We start from the raw sequence: 20,465 nt of genomic DNA, 5'->3' as shown, positions 1-20,465 counted from the left end.
AAAAAGTCTGCGGTGAAAACGCTGTGAAAGCAACGTCACCCCAGAGTCGAAAATGATTGGTTCTTGCACAGGGGACTACGTTTACTTTTTTAAGTAGATGATCGATAGGTAGGTAGGAGATAGATCGATGGTAGGTAGGTAGGTGGATGACAGGAAAGCAGAAAAAAGATGGATGGTTAAATAGATAGATGGATAGATGGATTTCCAGGCCATAATCTTAAAGGCATGATTTTGTACTGAGCAGGGATGTACATTTAAAATGGTGCTGGGGGCAGGTTGCCCTTTTTATCAGAATTACAACGCTCTTGTAAAGTAGGCTGGTGATACCATTGTTATCCCCAGTCTACAAAGCTGTGGCTCGAACTTGGCGAGCTTTTTTCAGACCATAGAGTTGGTTGCCAGCTCCCAGGTGTGACTTGTAGTTCCCCTTGGGAATTGCCACTGACCTCCAGATTACAGTTTGGCACCCTGGGATAAAACGGCAGGTTCAAAGGGCAGATTCTCCGGTAGATCACAGATTCTCAGTGAAATGTTGAGTCGTTCAGCGGTGGAATCAGCTACCTAGGGGAGTCTTCCCCCCCACCCCCAGCAGTCTTCAAGCAACAGCTAGACAAACACTTGTCAGATGCTCTAGGCTGATTCTGCATTGAATAGGGGGATGGACTGGATGGCTTGTATGTCCCCTTCCAACTCTTATGATCCCTCAACAAATTCCTACCTCCACAGGCATTGCCTCATCTCCAGGAATTTTCCAGGCTAAAGATGGGAGCCCTAGACATACTCCCTGTGTGCAGTGACATTTGAACCAGGGGCTTCTCAACTCGCATGCCTCTGTGCTATCCAAGGCTCTTTATAGGGAAGTGAAGAAGAGGAGACAGCTCTGAGAGAACTGTGACTGACCCAAGGTCACCCAGCTGGCTGTATGTGGAGGAGGAGTGGGGAATTAAACCTGGCTCTCCCAGATTAGAATCCGCTGCACTTAACCACTACACCAAACTGGCTCTCAAGTGAGCCCCACAGCGCACAGAACTAGCCACTTCACTTCCCGGCCTGCCTTCTAGAACCTGGCAGCTGCAAGAACCCAGGATCTAGAAGCATGCCCAGCTGTACTAGGCTCAGTTCTCCTTGGAAGCTATTGGGAGGCCTAATGGCAAGGTGGTCTCCCATGTTCAGAAATGAAAAGTTGGGTGTGCGCAGAGGCACTCATTTAATTATTATTTACACCACACTTTAAATGCAGTGGTAATCATTGCTGTAAGCATTCATGATCTGAGTAGAAAGTTGGAGGTTACAGCGGGTGGCTTGGAGAATGCATTTAAAATTACTTTTTTCCCACCTCCCTCCCCTCCATCTTCCTTCCTCCCTCCCATCTTCCTTCCTTCCTTCCCTCAAACATCTGACATTCATGACTTGTGGCTCTCAGACATCTTACACTTATTCTATGAGGCTCTTTCATTAAACAAGTTTGGCTACCTCTTGCTCAGGATGTCTCAGTCTCATCAGATCTCAAAAGTTAAGCAGGGCTGGTTCTGGTTACTGCTTGGATGGGAGACCTCCAAGAAAGTCCAAGGTTGCTATGCAGAGGGAGGCAGTGGCAATCCACCTCTGTTCCTCTCTTGCCTAGAAAACCCAACAGGGTCACCATAAGTCAGCTGCGACTTGACGGCACTTTCCACCCGTACCAAATTTATGGGAGGTTGACCTTGACATTTAAACCATCGGTATAATTACGTTATTATTTATCCCCCAGCGTGTTTTAAAATTATTTCTTTCAACGTCCAATAAAATTGTTGATGGGGGGTGGGAAAGGCTCTGTGTTCTTGCGCTGAAAGCTTGGCTCACCTCGAGATTACGTATGGCACTTTAGAAGTCCTTTGCGTTATTATTTTAGTAATTAAAATTTAATTACAACAGACGTGATATTATTAGCCCATTTTGCATGTAGTGCTGTTGAAGCTGACAGAAAACGGCTTCTTTGAGCCCAGGGGTGGCCAAACTGTGCCTCAGGAGCCACATGTGGCTCTTTCACACATATTGTGTGACTCTCAAAGGCCCCCCCCTTACTGGCTAACTTGGAGAAAGCATTTGTCTCTTTAAATCACTTTTCCAAACCAAGCCAACCAAAGGTTTGGGGAATGCATTTAAAGTTAAAGTTGCTTTCTTTTAACACTCTCTCCTTGCCTTTTAGGGACACTAAAATATCAGTGTTTACTTGCGGTTCTGGTGAAAACTCTGTTGCTGCTGTTTCTGCCGCCATTTCAGTCTTTGCGTGTGAAGCTTTCCCGCCAGAACTTATTGGGGCAAAGAACTGCTCAAGAGTCTGTTTTTTTTTTCCAAATTATCTTTTGTTTTCTGCCCCTCACTTTTCCCCATCACTTTAAAATGTTTGCGTTTAAAATTTTTACCACATAAGGTTGGAGGGTGGATGAGGTGGAGGAGAGTGTCAGGCTTAGGCGTCCGGCATGTTCTGTGGCCATGCCCCTCCCCACTTTAACACTCCCTCCTTCATCCCAACTACCTTCCTTCCTCCCTCCCTCCCTGCAGCTCTCAAACATCTGACATTCATATCTTGAGGCTCTCAGACATCTGATGTTTATTCTATGTGGCTCTTACATTAAGCAAATTTGGTCACCCCTGTTCTAGCCACTGAAGGAGTGCGTAGCTGAGGAAGATCAGTATGCCATGCACAGATGTCTATGGACTGCCTCTTCCAGTTCCTCTCTTCTGTCTGGAACACAGTCGTTCTCTCTTTGGCATGCCAGCATATTCAAGCTGATTCACACATGCATTTATTCACATCCCCTCAATGTCTGCATGTGAGAATGATGGCTGCAAGTGTGAGAGGCAGAGGCAGAGCTTTCAATATAACCTAAAGTCTATTCACACATTCAGCTGCCACACCTGAGTCCCTGCTTGTTCTGCCATCATGTGTGAACGCCCCTTCAAGTCCTGTTCAAGACTTATTTTCGACCTGATCTTCTAGACCTGATAAACCTCACCTTACCTAATGCTTTGATTGTAAGAAGGTCAACATAGTCCCCTGTGTAAGCACCAGTTGCTTCCGACTCTGGGGTGATGTCGCATCACAATGTTTTCACGGCAGACTTTTTACAAGGTGCCTTGCCATTGCCTTCCCCAGTCATCTACGCTTTCTTCCAAGCAAACTGGGTACTCATTTTACCGACCCTGGAAGGATAGAAGGCTGAGTCAACCTTGAGCCCGCTACCTGAACCCAGCTTCTGCCGGGATCAAACTCAGGTTGTGAGCACAGAGCTCAGATTGCAGTACTGCAGCTTTACCACTCCACCCCATGGGGCTGCTAATGCTTTGATTGTGCCAAGACTTATTTCATTTGTTTGTTGTCTGCAACCCTCAAGGTAGATTACAGAGTAATCAGAATGCAGTAAAGACTTGTTTAATGTATACAACGAAGAATGCACTAAAAGTGGGTTACACAGTTAAAGGAAGGGAAGATGGCGGGGTAATAATAATTATTATTATCGCATGGCACTGTGTGTAGTATTATAGCCAGAAGATCCCAAGATTGTCTGGCAGCCAGAAGTTTTAGCTCTTTTAGTATTATGTACCACTAGGGGGCAAGCTAGTGGGTGCATAATGCAGGAGAAGTTTCAGAGGTGTTGTGTTGTTGCCTGCCTCTTTGTCACAGGTCATGCCCCAGCTATTCCTTGGAGGTCAGCCTTCCAAATACTAGCCGAGGCCGACCCTACTTAGCTTCCGAGATCTGTCGAGATTGGGTTAGTCCAGGCTGTCACTGTTAGGGCAATGCTATGCTGTAGCCTGATCCTGGAAGCTAAGCGGGGTTGATACTTTGATCAGAGGTGGAATTCTAGCAGGAGCTCCTTTGCATATTAGGCCACACACCCCTGATGTAGCCAATCCTCCAAGAGCTTCCAAGGCTCTTTTTTTGTAAGCTTTTGGAGGATTGGCTGCATCAGGGGTGTGTGGCCTAATATGCAAAGGAGCTTCTAGAATTCCACCCCTGGGATGCATCATGCAGGCAGAATCACCGAGAAAATCCCCTCAGAAGAAAGCAATGGCAAACCACCTCTGCTTCTCGCTTGCCTTGAAAACTCCTTGCTGGGGTCACCATAAATTGGTTGCAACTTGATGGCACTAATGTACGTATGTACACAGTTAAAGAACGTTTTTTTTAAAAAGTACAGTATGTTCAAATAGCTTGGCTTTTACCCATTACAGGATCCAATAAACTGGATTTCTCAGTTACAGGAAAAATGAGATAAACTATGCAGTATGAAGGCGGGGTGGGGGGGGGGGAGAAGAAGATTGTCTAAAATTGTCACTCTTCCATCTGTCAAAAAAATTCTCCCAATCACTTCCTTTGCATTCTACTGCAGAAGATCGTGCACTGGGCAGGCCCTGTTCCCCATTCTTGCCTATCTCCACAAGCAATCCTAGTGAGCTCTTGGGAGTGGCAAGAGCTTTAGGGGCACTGAGAATCACACAGTGCAATCCCAGAAACTCTTTCCTGAGAGGAACCCCCACTGAACAACAGACCCGCCTAGACTTGCTTAGGACGGCTCTGTCAGTCTTCATTGGCACCAGTGGAGGAGAAGGCAATATGAGGCCAGATCTGCACGGGAATCATGTGGTAGGATCTCGGCGGACTCCACCATTTCATACTGCTAGTGGGTAATGCCATTTATGCTTCCTGTGGGGGGGGGAAGAAATGGGTTTCCTGCAAACAAACAACCAGCACATCAAGGATTCTAGGCCAGACAGAAGAAGAAAACTGCAGATTTATACCCGCCCTTCTCTCTGAATCAGAGACTCAGAGCGGCTTACAATCTCCTATATCTTATCCCCCCATAACAGACACCCTGCGAGGTGGGTGGGGCTAGGGTGGCCAGACCGTCCCGGGCGCCCGGGAATGTCCCGGTTCTGGCCCCCTATTCCCGCCTCCCGGGCTGGCTATACCGGGACCATTTAGAGGTCCCGGTTTAGCCAGCCCCGGAGGCGGTGGGCCGCGGGCGCCGGCGGGGAAGGCGGCGAGTGAGGGAGGGAGCGTCCCTGCGCATGCGCAGGGCCCCTGCACACGCGCAGGGACGCTCCCTCCCTCACTCGCCGCCTTCCCCGCCCGCGCGCGGGGCCTGGCGGCGGTGGCGGAGGCCTCTCCGCGGCCTCCGCTGGTCGCTGGAAGCCCTCCAGAGACTCTGGAGGGCCTCCAGCAACCAGCGGAGGCCGCGGAGAGGCCGCGGAGCAGCCGGCGCTGGTCCCGAAAGGCCTTCCAGAGACTCTGGAGGGCCTTCCGGGACCAGCGCCCACCAGCGAAGGCCTCTCCGCGGCCTCCGCTGGTCGCTGGAAGCCCTCCAGAGACTCTGGAGGACCTCCATCGACCAGCGGAGGCCGCGGAGAGGCCGCGGAGCAGCCGGCGCTGGTCCCGGAAGGCCTTCCAGAGACTCTGGAGGGCCTTCCGGGACCAGCGCCCACCAGCGAAGGCCTCTCCGCGGCCTCCGCTGGTCGCTGGAGGCCCTCCAGAGACTCTGGAGGGTCTCCAGCGACCAGCGGAGGCCGCGAAGCAGCCGGCGCTGGTCCCGGAAGGCCTTCCAGAGACTCTGGAGGGCCTTCCGGGACCAGCGCCGACCAGCGAAGGCCTCTCCGCGGCCTCCGCTGGTCGCTGGAAGCCCTCCAGAGACTCTGGAGGGTCTCCAGCGACCAGTGGAGGCCGCGGAGAGGCCGTGGAGAAGCCGGCGCTGGTCCCGGAAGGCCTTCCAGAGACTCTGGAGGGCCTTCCGGGACCAGCGCCGACCAGCGAAGGCCTCTCCGCGGCCTCCGCTGGTCGCTGGAGGCCCTCCAGAGACTCTGGAGGGCCTCCAGCGACCAGCGGAGGCCGCGGAGAGGCCGCGGAGCAGCCGGCGCTGGTCCCGGAAGGCCTTCCAGAGACTCTGGAGGGCCTTCCGGGACCAGCGCCCACCAGCGAAGGCCTCTCCGCGGCCTCCGCTGGTCGCTGGAAGCCCTCCAGAGACTCTGGAGGACCTCCATCGACCAGCGGAGGCCGCGGAGCAGCCGGCGCTGGTCCCAGAAGGCCTTCCAGAGACTCTGGAGGGCCTTCCGGGACCAGCGCCCACCAGCGAAGGCCTCTCCGCGGCCTCCGCTGGTCGCTGGAGGCCCTCCAGAGACTTGGAAGAAGGTAAGCAGGGAGGGTGGGGGCCGAAAGCGGGGGGGTGCTGGCGGGAGGGGGCGGTCTTCCTTCCCTCCCCCCTCCCTTCCTTTCTTCCTTCCCTCCCTCCTCCCTTCCCTCCTCCCTTCCTTCCTTCCTTTCTTTCTTCCTTCCTTCCACCCCACCCCCAGTCACTGCCGCAGCCTCTTCCTTCCTCCCCTCCATTCCCTTCTGCGCTACCGGGAAGCGGTGTTGAAATGCTGCTTCCCTGCCTCTTTAAAGCCCTCCCGATCAGCTGATCAGCGGTAGAACGCTGCTGCCACAGCCACCCCACCCCTTCCTTTCTGAAGTGGCGCTGTGCTCTGCCCAGCCTCCTGCACAGAGCACAGCTAGAATCGCCCCTACCCTTAGAACTGATTCTAAGGGAAGGGCCAATTCTAGCTGCGCTCAGTGTGCGTGGGCGGCAGAGCATGGCGCTGCTGCATAAGGGAAGGAAGGGGGCAGCAGGGGGGGGGGGCGCGTGGCGTCTGCCTGGGGTGCCATGCGCTCGAGGGCCAGCCCTGCTTACAATCTCCCCTTCCTCTCTCCACAACAGGCACTTTGCGAAGTAGGTGGAGCTGAGAGAGTTCTGAGAGAACTGTGACTGGCCCAAGATCACCCAGCAGGCTCCATGTGGAGGAGTGGGGAATCAAACACCCATTCTCCAGATGATTGTCTGCTGCTCTTAAACTCAACACCACACTGAACATATGAACATATGAAGCTGCCTTATACTGAATCAGACCTTTGGTCCATCAAAGTCAGTATTGTCGTCTCAGACTGGCAGTGGCTCTCCAGGGTCTCAAGCTGAGGTTTTTCACACCTCTTTGCCTGGACCCTTTTTTGGAGATGCCAGGGATTGAACCTGGGACCTTCTGCTTCCCAAGCAGATGCTCTACCACTGAGCCACCGTCCCTCCGCCACTGCATCAATGTGCCATCCTGGCTCAAAAATGAGGAACTTTTTTTTGTTACAACCTGAAATCACACCAATAATATGTTTTAAGAGAAGGCAGACCCAAAATTTTGAGCAGCTCAGTATTTTTTAATCCTGTCATCTCTCCAAGGAGCTCAGAGCCCCTTGCATGGTTCTTCCATCCCCGTTTTACCTTCACAACAATCCTGCAAAACTGGGAAAGCATAACTGGCCAAAAGTCACCCAGTGAGCTCCCACAGAAGTGTGGGGGATTTGAATCCAGGTCTCCTAGATCCTAGTGCAGACATTCTAACCATTACACTACAGTGACTGTCAGCACTGGTGGAATTCTAGCAGAAACTCCTTCGCATATTTTGCCACACACCCCTGATGTAGCCAATCCTCCTGGAGCTTACAAGGCTCTTTTTGGTAAGCTCTTGGAGGATTGGCTACATCAGGAGGGTGTGGCCTAATATGCAAAGGAGATCCTGCTAGAATTCCATCCTGGCTGTCAGGAAGGAAAGACCAGATGGGGCACATACCTGCAAGGAGCAGCCTTTTGCTTTATTCAGCACCTAACCCGCTGCACTAGAGATCGTATAGCAAATTTATGGCGGTTACTGGAGCATATGAAAGAATTTCAGAAGAAACTCAGCTTTTGTTTTATAGATTACAACAAAGCTTTTGACGGTGTGGATCGTGAAAAGCTATGGTTGGGTTTAAAAGAAACAGGTATGCCACAACATCAGATTGTTTTGATGTACAACCTGTACTCTGGACAAGAGGCCACTGTTAGGACGGAATATGGAGAAACAGAACGGTTTCCAGTTGGCAAAGGTGTCAGACAACGATGCCTTTTGTCTCCCTGCTTCTTCAGTCTGTATGTAAAACATCACACGGAAAAGTGGATTAGATTCAGATGAAGGCGTAGTGAAAATTGGTGGAAGGACCATTAACAATTGGAGACACACAAATGATTCCACATTACTGACAGAAAATAGTAAAGACTCAAAGCGATTACTGACAAAAGTCAAAGCAGAAAGTACCAAAGCATGATTACAGTGGAATATCAAGAAGACAAAAGTAATATTATTTGATATCCCAACAAGAAATCCCAAAGCGCATAGATGATTTCTGTCTGCGGTATTACAATATAATTTCCTCTTAGTACGTCAGAGTTATATTGTGAGGTTCTTTGATATGGATTGGTTTTATATGTCTCTTTGTACCTATCAGATCTTTATATCTAAAAGCTGTACTGCACTATGTCTATATAACATCTATCTGTCATAATTGTTAAAAGTAATAAAATATTAACTTACAAGAAGACAAAAGTAATGACTAATGAATTTGGGGTAGGTATTTGTGGGTTTTCTGCACTGTGCAGGGGGTTGGACTAGATGACCCTGGAGGTCCCTTCCAACTCTGATTCTATGATTCTATGACTGCCAGGGAATTGTACAAGTTTAAGGTTGATGGAGAAATTGACATTGTCTGTTCTTTGGCTCCATCATCAACCAAAAAGGGGAACTGCTCCCCAGAAATCAGAAGATTGAGACTGGGAAAGGCAGACATGAAAGAGTTAAGATTGTAAAGTGTAAGGACGTGTTGCTGGCAACCAAAATCAAGATGATTCATGCCACAGTATTCCCCATTCCAGGGCTTTTTCTGTAGCAGGAACTCCTTTGCACATTAGGCCACACCCCCTTGATGCAGCCAATCCTCCTGGAGCTTCCAGTAGGCCCTGTAAGAACAGCCCTGTAAGCTTCAGGAGGATGGGCTACATCAGGGGGCATGGCCTAATATGCAAATAAGTTTCTGCTACAAAAAGCCCTGCCCATTACTATATATGGGCATGAAAGTCAGACAATAAAGCAAGCTGACAGGAAGAAAGTTGGATTAATTTGAAATGTGGTGTTGGAGGAGTTTTACAGATACCGTGGACCAGGGGTGGAATTCTAGCAGGAGCACCTTTGCATATTAGGCCACACACCACTGATACAACCAATCCTCCAAGAGCTTACAAAAAAGAGCCTTGTAAGCTCTTGGAGGATTGGCTACATCAGGGGGTGTGGCCTGATATGCAAAGGAGCACCTGCTAAAATTCCACCCCTGCCGTGGACCACAAAAAAGACAAAGAAATAGGTCAAATCAAGCCTGAACTCTCCCTTGAAGCGTGAATGATCAAACTGTGGCTATTGTCCTTTGGTCAAGAGTCATTGGAAAAGACAATAATGCTGGAAAAGTTGAAGGCAACAGAATAAGAGGAAGACTCAACACAAGATGGATTGACTCCATCAAGGCCCTCAGTTTGCAAGACCTGAGAATGACATTTAATGACAGGACATTTTGGAGAGCATTAATTCATAGGGTTGCCTTAAATTGGAAGTGACTCGAAGGCATGTCTCACGCACACGCACACGAGCACACACACACAGAGCCAACTGCTCGCACGCAGGGCTGACCCTTGTTTATCCGGCACCCTAGGCAAGTCTAACTTCTGGTGCTCCCCCCTCCAGGTAGCACCACATTGTATTTCTCCAAAATGAATTGTTTAACATTGCTAACCTCATTGAAAGGAGCCCCGTGGCGCAGAGTGGTAACGCTGCAGTACTGCAGTCCGAGCTCTCTGCTCACGACCTGAGTTTGATCCCGGCAGAAGCTGAGTTCAGGTAGCCGGCTCGAGGTTGACTCAGCCTTCCATCCTTCCGAGGTCAGTAATAGGAGGACCTAGCTTGCTTGGGGGGGAAGTGTAGACGACTGGGGAAGGCAATGGCAAACCACTCCGTAAAAAGTCTGCCATGAAACGTCGTGATGCGACATCACCCCAGAGTCGGAGACGACTTGGGCTTGCACAGGGGATCACCTTTACCTTTACCATAGCAGCAACCTGATGCTGTTCAGAACAAAGCAAAACTTGTGTTCACCTGCATTTTGTCCCAGCAGTGACCTACCACCGGGTCTTTTTTTTTTGTAGCAGGAACTCCTTTGCATATTAGGCTATACCCCGCTGAATTAGCCAATCCTCCAAGATCTTACAGGGTTCTTTTTACAGGGCCTACTCGAGGCTCTTGGAGATTCGGCTACATGGGGGGGGGCAGGGGGGGGTCTGGCCTAATATGCAAAGGAGTTCCTGCTACAACAAAAAGAAAGCCCTGCCTACCACTCTTGATCCCAGCAGGGCAGCGGTGGCCTATGTTGATGCCTCTATGGGCGATGTTGCCGTTGGTGAGCACCTGTTTGGTGGGCGTGTTGTGGTGTGCAGGAGATGTGGTCTGTGGATGGTGTTCAGTAGAGTTGTCATTTCTGAGTTAGGAAATTCCTGGGGAGATAAGAGCAAAGCCTGGAGATGGTAAAGAATGGGGAAGTTGGGGGGGGGGACGGAGGGGGGGGAGCTCAGTGGAGATATAAGAATCCACCCTCCAAAGCTGTCATTTCTCCAGAACTGATCTCTGTAGCCTGGAGATTTGTTGTAATCTTGGAGATCAACAGGCCCCATCTGGAGTTTTGGCCACCCATTTGCACATGGGGTAGAGGTGTCACATAGGGTTGCCAGCCTCCAGGTGGGACCTGGAGATCTCCCGCTTTGACAACTGATCTCCAGCTGTCAGAGATGAGCTTCCCTGAAAAAAATGGCTGCTTGGAAGGGTGGACTCTATGGCATTGTACTACGCTCAGGCCCCTCTCCTCCCCAAACCCCACCCTCTCCCAGATCCGCCTCCAAAGCCTCCAGGTGTTTTCCAACACTGACCTGGCAACCAATGTTCCCTCTAAGCTGCAGAGCCTTGCGAGCAAAAATTCTGCTTTGTGAGCTACTGGTATTAAGGCTGTGAGCTACTGGCATTAAAGTTGTGAGCTCCTGCATAAACTATTGTGCTCTGGGCCCATTTTTCCAGAGCTAAGACAAAAATGTGTGAGCTAGAGGCTAAAAATCTATGAGCTAGCTCATGCTAAATCAGCTTAGAGGGAACACTGCTGGCAACCCTAGTGGATTGAGCCTGACGGAGTGTTGGGGGGGGGGGGTGTAGTCTGCACTGGTGGAGGCGATGTTTGTTTGTGATCTGTGCAGTGTATGTGTAGCGTTTGTTTGTGTGGCGGGATGCGCCTGTGAAAGGGTTTTTGTGGGAGCGAGCCTCGCGTGCGCTCTGTTTGTGAGCTGCTCGTCTGGGGGGGGGGTATGGTGGGACGCGTGGGGGCGCCCGTGTTGTCTCTGCCCAGCGTGCATGTGTGCGTGTGTGGGAGATCTGCATGTGAGCAAGTGTGCAATCGGTGTGCGCGTGCATTTCCCCCACAAATCTGGGGAAGAGGAAGAGCGAAGACCCTCCCCGCTTCACCTCCCCAACTCCCCTCAAAGTCCCCGGGAAGTTCTTCTTGGCGCAGCCACGACGCCTCCCAGCGGTGGGCCCCGATCCCACCCCAATTCGCAGCCTGCACGAAGCCGAGCTTGAGAGGAAAAAACCTGGATCTGCCCCCCCTCCCCCTAACTGCACGCCCTCTGGGTCCCCTCCCCCTCCTGCAGCACCTGGCGCCGTCGCCCCTCGCATTGGCTGCTGGCGCCCATCAATCAGCGGCCGGCGCTGCTGACATCATGCTGCAGTAGAGAGAGCGAGAAAGGGGCTGGGCCGGGCTGGGGCAGGGAGCCGAGAGCAGGCAGCCGGCGGGAGCCAGGCGATCAGGAGCGGCGGCGACGACGACGACGGGGCGGGAGCGCCCGGCCAGCCTTGCCCGGAGGAGAACCTCTCCAACCCGCGCCCTCTCTCCAAGGCGGCGCGGCGCGCTCTGGGGCGCAGCAGGGCCGGCGAGAGGCACTCGCTCCCCGCCCGGCGGGCTCCGGCAAAGATGGGCTGGAGGCAGCCCCTCGCCTGCCTCGCTCTCGGCCTCCTCCTCTTCTCCGGCGCCCTCGGCAACAAAGGTGAGTGGGCCCCGGGGAGGGCGCGCTGGTGTAGCCTTGCGCGCCTTTTCTCCGGCGTCCTGTCCCAGCCTGGGCGCTCCCCGCCCTCTCTTGCGCCGCTTCTTACCTGCTTTTTTTATTGGGGTGGGGGATCTTCGTATCCTCCCCTCTTCCACCCCAAAAATCCCGCTTTCTGGCTTTTTCTCTCTTTCCCCCCATTCACTCTCTGCGTCTCCAGCTGGGAACACGCCCATGCATGGAGCTCTTTTCCAAGCGCCGTGGGGGGGGGGGGCTTGTTGCAATGCGACCCCCGCCCCTAGCAACCTGCCCCTCGCTTGGGGTCCTATACATGGAGCTCTTTTCCAAGCGCCGGCGAGGGGGAGGGCTTGTTGCAATGCGACCCCTGCCCCTAGCAACCCGCCCCTCGCTTGGGGTCCCATGCATGGAGCTCTTTTCCAAGCTCCAGTGGGGGCTTGTTGCAATGCGACCCCCGCCCCTAGCAAGCCGCCTTTCGCCTGGGGTCCCATGCATGGAGCTCTTTTCCAAGCGCCGTGGGGGGGGGGGCTTGTTGCAGTGCGACCCCCGCCCCTAGCAACCTGCCCCTCGCTTGGGGTCCTATGCATGGAGCTGTTTTCCAAGCGCCGGCGAGGGGGGGCTTGTTGCAATGCGACCCCTACCCCTAGCAACCCGCCCCTCGCTTGGAGTCCCATGCATGGAGCTTTTTTCCAAGCGCCAGGGGGGGGGGCTTGTTGCAATGCGACCCCCGCCCCTAGCAAGCCGCCCCTCGCCTTGGGTCTGTTGCTGCTGCCTCTCTGCAAACCCGGGAAGCTGCTTGAGCCCCGCTCTACTTGCACCTTCGGCTCTCCTCTCCTGGCTGGCTTCCCTCGATCGGATTTAATTCTGGAGGGATCTGTAATCGATAGCTGGGAGGAGGGGGGTGGGAAGGCTGGGCGGGCTGCTGAACGGGAGGGGGGGGGCGAATGCGACCCTGAGCTTTCAGCATTCAGAGCACAGCGGTGGGGAACATGCGTGCCCGCGCAAGGACACATGCGTGCATAGGAGGCTGCACATGAGAAAGAACCCAGATCGAGGGGACTGGAAGGCAAGGCAAAGAGGAATGGGCTGAGGAGGTGGAGTAAAAAACCCTTCCCACCTGCTTCCCGTGGGCAACAGCAGGACAGGAGGGCAAAGGTGTATTTGATGCCAGTTACTGCCTGCAAGGTTGGGGGGGGGAGTTAGAGTTGGCAGGGTTGTCATTGCAGGAGCAGCATTAAGATTCTGTGCGCCCCGATGGTTTTGCGGATTGGAGCGGAATAAATATTCCATTCTTCTCCCCCCCCCTCCCAGATGCCGCTAGTGGGTGTTTTTTTTTTTTTTTTGCATTTCTGGACGCTTCTCTGTGAGGGGGAGGGATCAGAACGCACCCCCTCCCCTTGCCAAGCAGCCTCTCCTCATAGATACCACTAAGGACTCCTCTTCCAGTGGCAGATGGCAGGATCCTCGATCACCTCTGCTTGTTGCCCCAGCAACAGGGTGGAGTTTGCACCATAACAATCCCTCCCCACCTTTTAGGGGGTCAGGCCCAAAACAGAGGTTATCTTACAGTAGGACCTGGAAAAGTGTTTGGGAGAGAGGGGGGGGGAGCTTTTGCATTGGAATTGCATGAAATGCATTGAGCCAGATTGACCTCCCCTAGATTTCTGCCATGCTCCTCTCTTGCGCTCTTTGCTGCATCCACATATAACCCCCACATCCCACACTATCCCCAGATGTTGTGCATCTCAGGCTTCCAGGACCTGCATCCCTCCTGCCATTCCGTCTCCTGGGCCGTCTTCTAAGACTGACCCCGTATTCCAGCTGTCTCAAACTGCAGCTTTTCTAGGCATCCTTCCCACTCTGTTGTGCCTTCAGCATCTGCTACCGAATGTTGGCAAGAAAATAACAGCTGCTTTGTTGGACCAGACTGGAGTCTCTCTGGGCCACCATCCTCTTTCGGACAGGGGCCCGTTGAAAGCTTCTGGAAGCTCGCAAGTAGGGCACACAAGCCACACTTCTTTCTCACCTTCCCTCCCTTAGGATTGCCTTCCTCTATTTTTGTTCCTAGTGGCCGGTTCTCAAAGGTATACTGCTTCTAAATACGGAGGCTCGAGTTAGCTCTCCCAGCAGGTAGCTCTTGGTAGGAGAGGAGGACAGACCTGACTTAGGTCTCATAGCTGCGTTTAAGCCAATTTTAAAGCATCCGCCAGCAAAAACAGTTGCCGTCGCCGCATCTTGTGACGGTGAAGTCAACGAATGACATGTGGGCTGTATATGGCAGAAGTCCTTTCAGCTTTACTCTCTGTCTGCTCTCTCCATCTGCCTCAAGTCTGGTTCCAAGTTGCAAAGCCACCCCCTCTGCTGGGAGGTCCCTGGAAAATGCTGGATGCTGTGAGGACCAGCAGGGTGGGAGGTAGATGTGTCAGGCCACAGGAGTGCAATCCAGTTGGATGCTCCTCTCTGCAAGGTGCATGGAAGTGAATGGGAGCTGGGGAAAGAACATGGTGCCCTTCTAGAGGGGAGTCTCTGGTTATGCGTGGGGGTTATGCAGGGCGGGGGGACTTGACCCTGAACTTGGAGAGCCAGTTGGTGTAGTGATTAAGTGCGCGGACTCTTATCTGAGAGAACTGGGTTTGATTCCCTACTCCTCCACTTGCATCTGCTGGAATCGCCTTGAATCAGCCATGGCTCTCACAAAGCTGTCCTTGAGAGGGCAACTTCTGTCAGAGCTCTCCCAGCCCCTCCGACCTCACAGGGTGTCAGTTGTGGGGGAAGAAGATAAAGGAAATTGTAAGCTGCTCTGGGACTCTGATTCAGAGAGAAGGGCGAGGTATAAATCGATGGTCATCTTCTCTTCTTCCTCCTCCTCTTAGTAGCACTTCTCTTGCAGTCAGTGGCAAGTGCACAACAGTGTTGGCAGCATCTTTGAAGCCCAAAACTAATCTGTGGCCCAGCTAGCAGGGATCACTGGCCTCTGTTATTCCAGGATACCTGTTGTCCCACATTAATATGTGAGAAAGAGGAAATCCTGGTTGGATTTCTGCCTCAGACTCCCCACCATGTCTTTGCTTGGCCCCCCATGACCATGGGCTTGCAGCCAAACCATGAAACCAGCCCGACATTCCATAGGATAGGAACTCCATTAGCACCAATGGGGTGTTTGCTTTTAATTTTTGTCAATGCCCCACTTTGCTTCCTGCTGTGAACCTGAAACTGGGGGGAGGGGCGAGTTGTAGTGGGAATCCCTTTGCATATACACACCCCTGATGCAGCCAATCCTCCAAGAGCTTACAGAGTCTTAGTCCAGGGCCTACTGCAAGCTCCGAGAGGATTGGCTACATCAGGGGGCGTGGCCTACTATGCAAAGGAACTCCTGCTAGAATTCCATCCCTGGGCCACACACCCCTGATGCAGCCAATCCTCCAAGAGCTTACAGAGTCTTAGTCCAGGGCCTACTGCAAGCTCCAGGAGGATTGGCTACATCAGGGGGCGTGGCCTAATATGCAAAGAAGTTTCTGCTACAAAAAAATTCTGCCTGAAACACCTTGCAATACCTCCTCCATCTCATCTTCACAACGACAACCATGTGAGGTAGGCTAGGAGGAGGGTCGCTATCTCAAGGTCACACAGCAAACTTCCAGAACAGAGGTTCAAACCAAGGTTTCTCAGTCCAGGCACTAACTACTCTCTTTCAGAGCTCTCTATGTGATTGCTACCCATTTTGTGATCACAGTTACTCCCCTTTTTTGTGGTCAAGCTGCCTTGAGTAGACCAATCACAGAATGTGTGCATTTGTGTTTATTTTATTCATTCATTTGTACCCCATCTTTCTTCCCATGGGGAGGGTACACTGTTCTTCTCTCCTCCATTTTATCCTTAACAAGGATCGTATGAGGTTGGTTAGACTGAGAGGATATGACTGTCCCAAAGTCATTCAGCAAGCTTCCATGGCAGAGGGGAGAATCGAACCTGGGTCTTTCAGATCCTAGTGGGAGCATATTGGCTGTGATGGAGGAAACTGGTTCCCATGAATAGGTCTTTTAAGTACAACCTGGCCGCCTGGTTCAGCTGGGAATCCTGGGGCCAGCCGGGTGCCTAAGGTGAAAAATCCATATGGCATCTCCTTCTGAATCTTTAATATGGATGCCCCATCTGTCAGGATGTTCCTCTGTCCAAGGTTTCAGGCAGCACGCATTCATTTCAATGGTTGCTTGCAAGGAGAACTTCCTCTGGACCAGGCTTTTTTCTTAGCAGGAACTCCTTTGCATATTAGGCCACACACTCCTGATGTAGCCAATCTTCCTGGAGCTTACCGCAGGCCCTGTACTAAGAGCCTTGTAAGCTCCAGGAGGAGCTATATCAGGGGTGTGTGGCCTAATATGCAAAGGGGGTCTTGCTACAAAAAAAGCCCTGCTTTGGACTGTGCTCTTTGGGTCAGAAGGGATGCTATCTCCTCTGCTCCCCTCAATGGCTCCTCAAATCCATATACTTGGCAGTGCCCCTCCGCCCACCTCATTTTGGGTCTGCTGAGCAGGCCTCATTTTGGGCAGAAGCTCACAGGAGTGCAGCTCCGGAACCTCTAAATTTTATTGGCCCTGATACTTGCTTCTGGGCTCCATTGTTCAAACCCCCTGGGAGAATTTTGCTGAACTCTTAAGATTTAACAAACTTCCTAATATTTTTCTCCCACACAAAAAAAGGGAAAATAACCAAAACATATAAAGCAGACAAATGGAAATCTTCATCATGCCACTTTGGTCACGTAGGAGAAAGTCATTTAAAAAGTATGATGGGAGTAAGGTTTTAGTATGACAATTATAATTTAAGAAGCATTTTAAGGTAGATGCTGAGCTGATATAATTTAATCCACCTTCCGGTGATGTCAGGGGTGTGTGGCATATGCCAATGAGTTGCGCAGATGAGTTGTGCTGATGAGCTCTGGCACCTCTTTTTCTACAAAATGACCCCTGCTGCTGTGGGAGATGTATAGGAATATCTGGCAACTGTGAACCAGTCCAGTGTTTGGGGGTCGTTCTGAATGGCAGTTCAGTGTCCTGAGGCGAGACCGTACTCGACTGTAGGGAACGGGTTCTTAAATTGGGATGTTCCCAAGAGGCTGTTGACCTGCTCATGACCTTCTTTGCCAAGCCAGCCCAGGGGGTTCCTGGACCTCTAGAGGTCAGAGGTTCCAAGATGGCCACTGTGTCCCTCAATTGTGAATGGACCAAAGCTGTGTTTCCATGGACGATAAGCCTGGGTTGTAACTAGGCCATTGCGATCTAATCCTAAAGAGACCCACTTTAGCAGGGATTGGTTGTTGGGGACAGAGTGTTAATTCATAATGATTTTTCTTCTCCAGCTTTCTCTCTCTGCCCTCCCTCCCTCCTCCCACCCCACTCCCTCTGTTTTTTTCCCTGCCCTGGAGGTTGCGTGATAAAGATTAATTTGCTATTTCTGGGCCTGTGACATTTTTTTTTTTCCGGAGCCTCCCGCCGGCTGCTGCCTCAATGTTGAGTCTGGCCGGACTCCAGCCCACGGGATTAGCGTGGTGGGCGACGAGGAGGAGCCACTGGGAACGTGGCGGGGGGCCGAGATGGAGCAAAAAGATTCAGGGCCTGGGATGGATTTGTGGAAAGAGTGAAAGCGAGGAGCGGGGAGACATATCTGGGACCATGGATAAGGGGAACCTAATACCTTTAGTGTAACCCTGAATCCTCGTCCCAGCCTGGACAAAGCCTAAAGCTATATAACTGAGGACATTCACAGTCTCCTCATAATTCCAGAGGGGTAGCCATATTAGTCTGTTGCAGCAAGAATAAGTAGCCTGAGGCACTGTGTGGAAAAACAAAATATTATTCCATTATGTGTTTTCCATTGGGACTCTAGTCCAGGGGTCCCCAACCCCCGGGCCGTGGATCAGTACTGGTCTGTGGTCTGTTAGCAACTATGCCATGAGTTGTATAATTGTTTCATTATATATTACAATGTAGTAATAATAAGACGACATTGAATTTATATCCTCCCTTCCACTCTGAATTTTAGAGTCTCAGAGCAGCTCACAATCACCTTTACTTTCCTGCCCCCCCCAACAGACACCCTGTGAGGCGAGTGGGGCTGAGAGAGCTCTCCCAGAAGCTGCCCTTTCAAGGACAACTCCCACAAGAGCTATGGCTGACCCAAGCGCATTCCAGCAGCTGCAAATGGAGGAGTGGGGAATCAAACCCATTTCTCCCATGGAAGAGTCTGCACACTTAACCACCACACCAAACTAATAGAAATAAAGTGCAGTATTGTATGATCCTAAAACCATTGCCCCCCTCCCCCTAGTCCGTAGAAAAATTGCCTTCCACAAAACTGGTCCCTGGTGCCAAAAGGGTTGGGGACCGCTGCTCGAGTCCATGTCTTGTGGCTCTCAAGCATCTATGTTTATTCTATGTGGCTCTTACATTCAGCAAGTTTGGACACTTCTGCTCCAAAGCATCCATTTCCTTCAGGGGAAGGAATCTCTTTAGTCTGGAAATGAGCTATAATTCCAGGGGAACCCCAGGTCCCACCTGGGGGATGGCATCCCTAGGCCTAGGGACCATACAGACAAGGCAAAATATAGTTAGGCCCTGAATCCTGATAAGTGAAAGACACTGCAAAGTGAACAGATAAAGATATGACAGTAATATGAAAATGAATATACAGGAGTCCGGTGGCACCTCAAACCCAAACAGCACAAATATCCATGGACTCGAGCAACTTTAACTTCAAATGCACTTTCCAAACCACCAACTGGCTTAGCTTGGTGAAGTGAAGTGATTTAAAGAGAGAAATACCCTGCCCTGGCTGCTGCCTCATATCTATCCTCATCCTGTTCTACAGACGTGAATTGGCACTGAGGAGTGTGGAGCTTAATTTTCAGGTGTGAGGGGGCCCGATTGCGAACAGGCCTACAGAGGACAGGTTAAAGCGGCTCAAGTCTCTCCCCTTAGACTATTCTCATTACCCGATCAAGGCTTTTTTTTTTTTGGTAGCAGGAACTCCTTTGCATATTAGGCCACACCCCTGATGTAGCCAGTCCTCCAAGAGGTTACAGTTGGCGCTGTACTAAGAGCCTTGTAAGCTCTTGGAGGATTGGCTGCATCAGGAGGGTGTGGCCTAATATGCAAAGGACTTCCTGCTACAAAAAAACCCCTGCTTGAAATAGCTCTCGAGAGTGGGCATCTGCCCCACTGGAGAAATTTACATGTAACCTATCAGTACAACAAGATTATTTATTTACTATTTATATCCCGGCCTCCCCTGACAGGCTCAGGGCTGCTAACATCAATTAAAACAGCAAAAAGTTACATTATTACAGTAAAATCACAATAAATTATTAAAACATCTCAAGCATATGCAATTTTAATCCCTAGATGGCATTGTTATTCTTTATTAGCGCTGTTTACTGTGATGTTATTAGGTGCTCTTGAGCGCGTTGCGTTTCTATTTGGGTCGGATTAGGATATTAATGCGTTGGGATGGTGAAATGCTGGACGCCTCCATTAGGTGTTAAAAGCCTGTTTAAACAGTTCTGTCTTGCAGGCCCTGTGGAATTGTGGCAAGTCCCGCAGGGCCCTGATGTTTTCAGGGAGAGCATGCCAATGGGTAGGGGCTGCCACCGAGAAGGCTCTTGCAGTGGTGATGGACAACCGAACACCCTTTGGCCTGGGGATCACTAAAAGGTTTTGTGAGCTTGATCGTAGTGATCTCTGGAGCTCATGGGGGGAAAGTCGGTCCCAGAGGGAGGAAGCCTTAGACCCCTCTCCCTGCCCCGAGTTCACGGCAGACCTGATCGAAATTGGGACTATGCATGGCCAGGTATTAAATTCCAAGCATGGAATTCCCAAGAGATGTCTGTTCGAGCAGGACTGAGGCAGATGGGGGTGGGGGGAAAGCATAAGGGCAATGACGGCATTAAGCTTTTCGAAGGGCAAATTCCCTGCGACAGGGCCTGTCTTTCTTTTTTGCTTACGTGAGGGAAAACGCATGCTTACCGAGAGCACGGCGTACCTGGCAAGGCTGTTCTGCCAGAGAGCCATCAGGCGTTCCATTTTCAGTCTTCCTTTTGTGTCAAAAGCAAACAGATTTCTCCCTCTGGAGCGCTCTCCGGATATGACCCTTGCAGCTCCTTAAGCGTTTATTTTTTTTTAAATGCAGGGCTAAAAACTCCGGAATACTTAAATCCTCACCTGCTGGAGTATCTGGTGCCTTAAAAATGTTGTATGTTTGTCAGGTTTTACGGTGATTTATATGTCACTGAAATTGTGATACCGTTTTACGATGTTATGGTGTTAAACGTTCTGAGGAACTATATATACACATAGACACACAAACCCAGAACGTACTGGGCTTTTTTTGTGGTGATACTCACCAGTATTGAATACCAGCACCATTGGGGGGGGGGGGGGGCGCTCTCCC

The 20,465-nt window shown here is 51.3% G+C and overlaps 2 protein-coding genes across 2 annotated transcripts in view; one reads left to right on the top strand and one right to left on the bottom strand.

Annotated features, from left to right (window-relative positions):
• The window catches only part of LOC132570344 (solute carrier family 25 member 36-A-like), a 441,151-nt gene that overhangs the window by 348,176 nt on the left and 72,510 nt on the right, over window positions 1-20,465 (bottom strand). The gene's annotated exons all lie outside the window — the stretch shown is intronic.
• Window positions 11,890-20,465, top strand: part of CLSTN3 (calsyntenin 3) — a 59,198-nt gene continuing 50,622 nt past the window's right edge. Inside the window, exon 1 of the mRNA XM_060236895.1 lies at window positions 11,890-12,005. Within this exon, the coding sequence (XP_060092878.1) occupies window positions 11,933-12,005 (73 nt within the window). The 5' untranslated portion in view covers window positions 11,890-11,932. The remainder of the gene's footprint in view (window positions 12,006-20,465) is intronic.

Source organism: Heteronotia binoei, chromosome 4 (assembly GCF_032191835.1).
Source record: "Heteronotia binoei isolate CCM8104 ecotype False Entrance Well chromosome 4, APGP_CSIRO_Hbin_v1, whole genome shotgun sequence".
Taxonomy (NCBI): domain Eukaryota; kingdom Metazoa; phylum Chordata; class Lepidosauria; order Squamata; family Gekkonidae; genus Heteronotia; species Heteronotia binoei.
The sequence above is the reverse complement of the archived record's forward strand: the minus strand, read 5'-3'. Positions and strand labels throughout refer to the sequence as shown.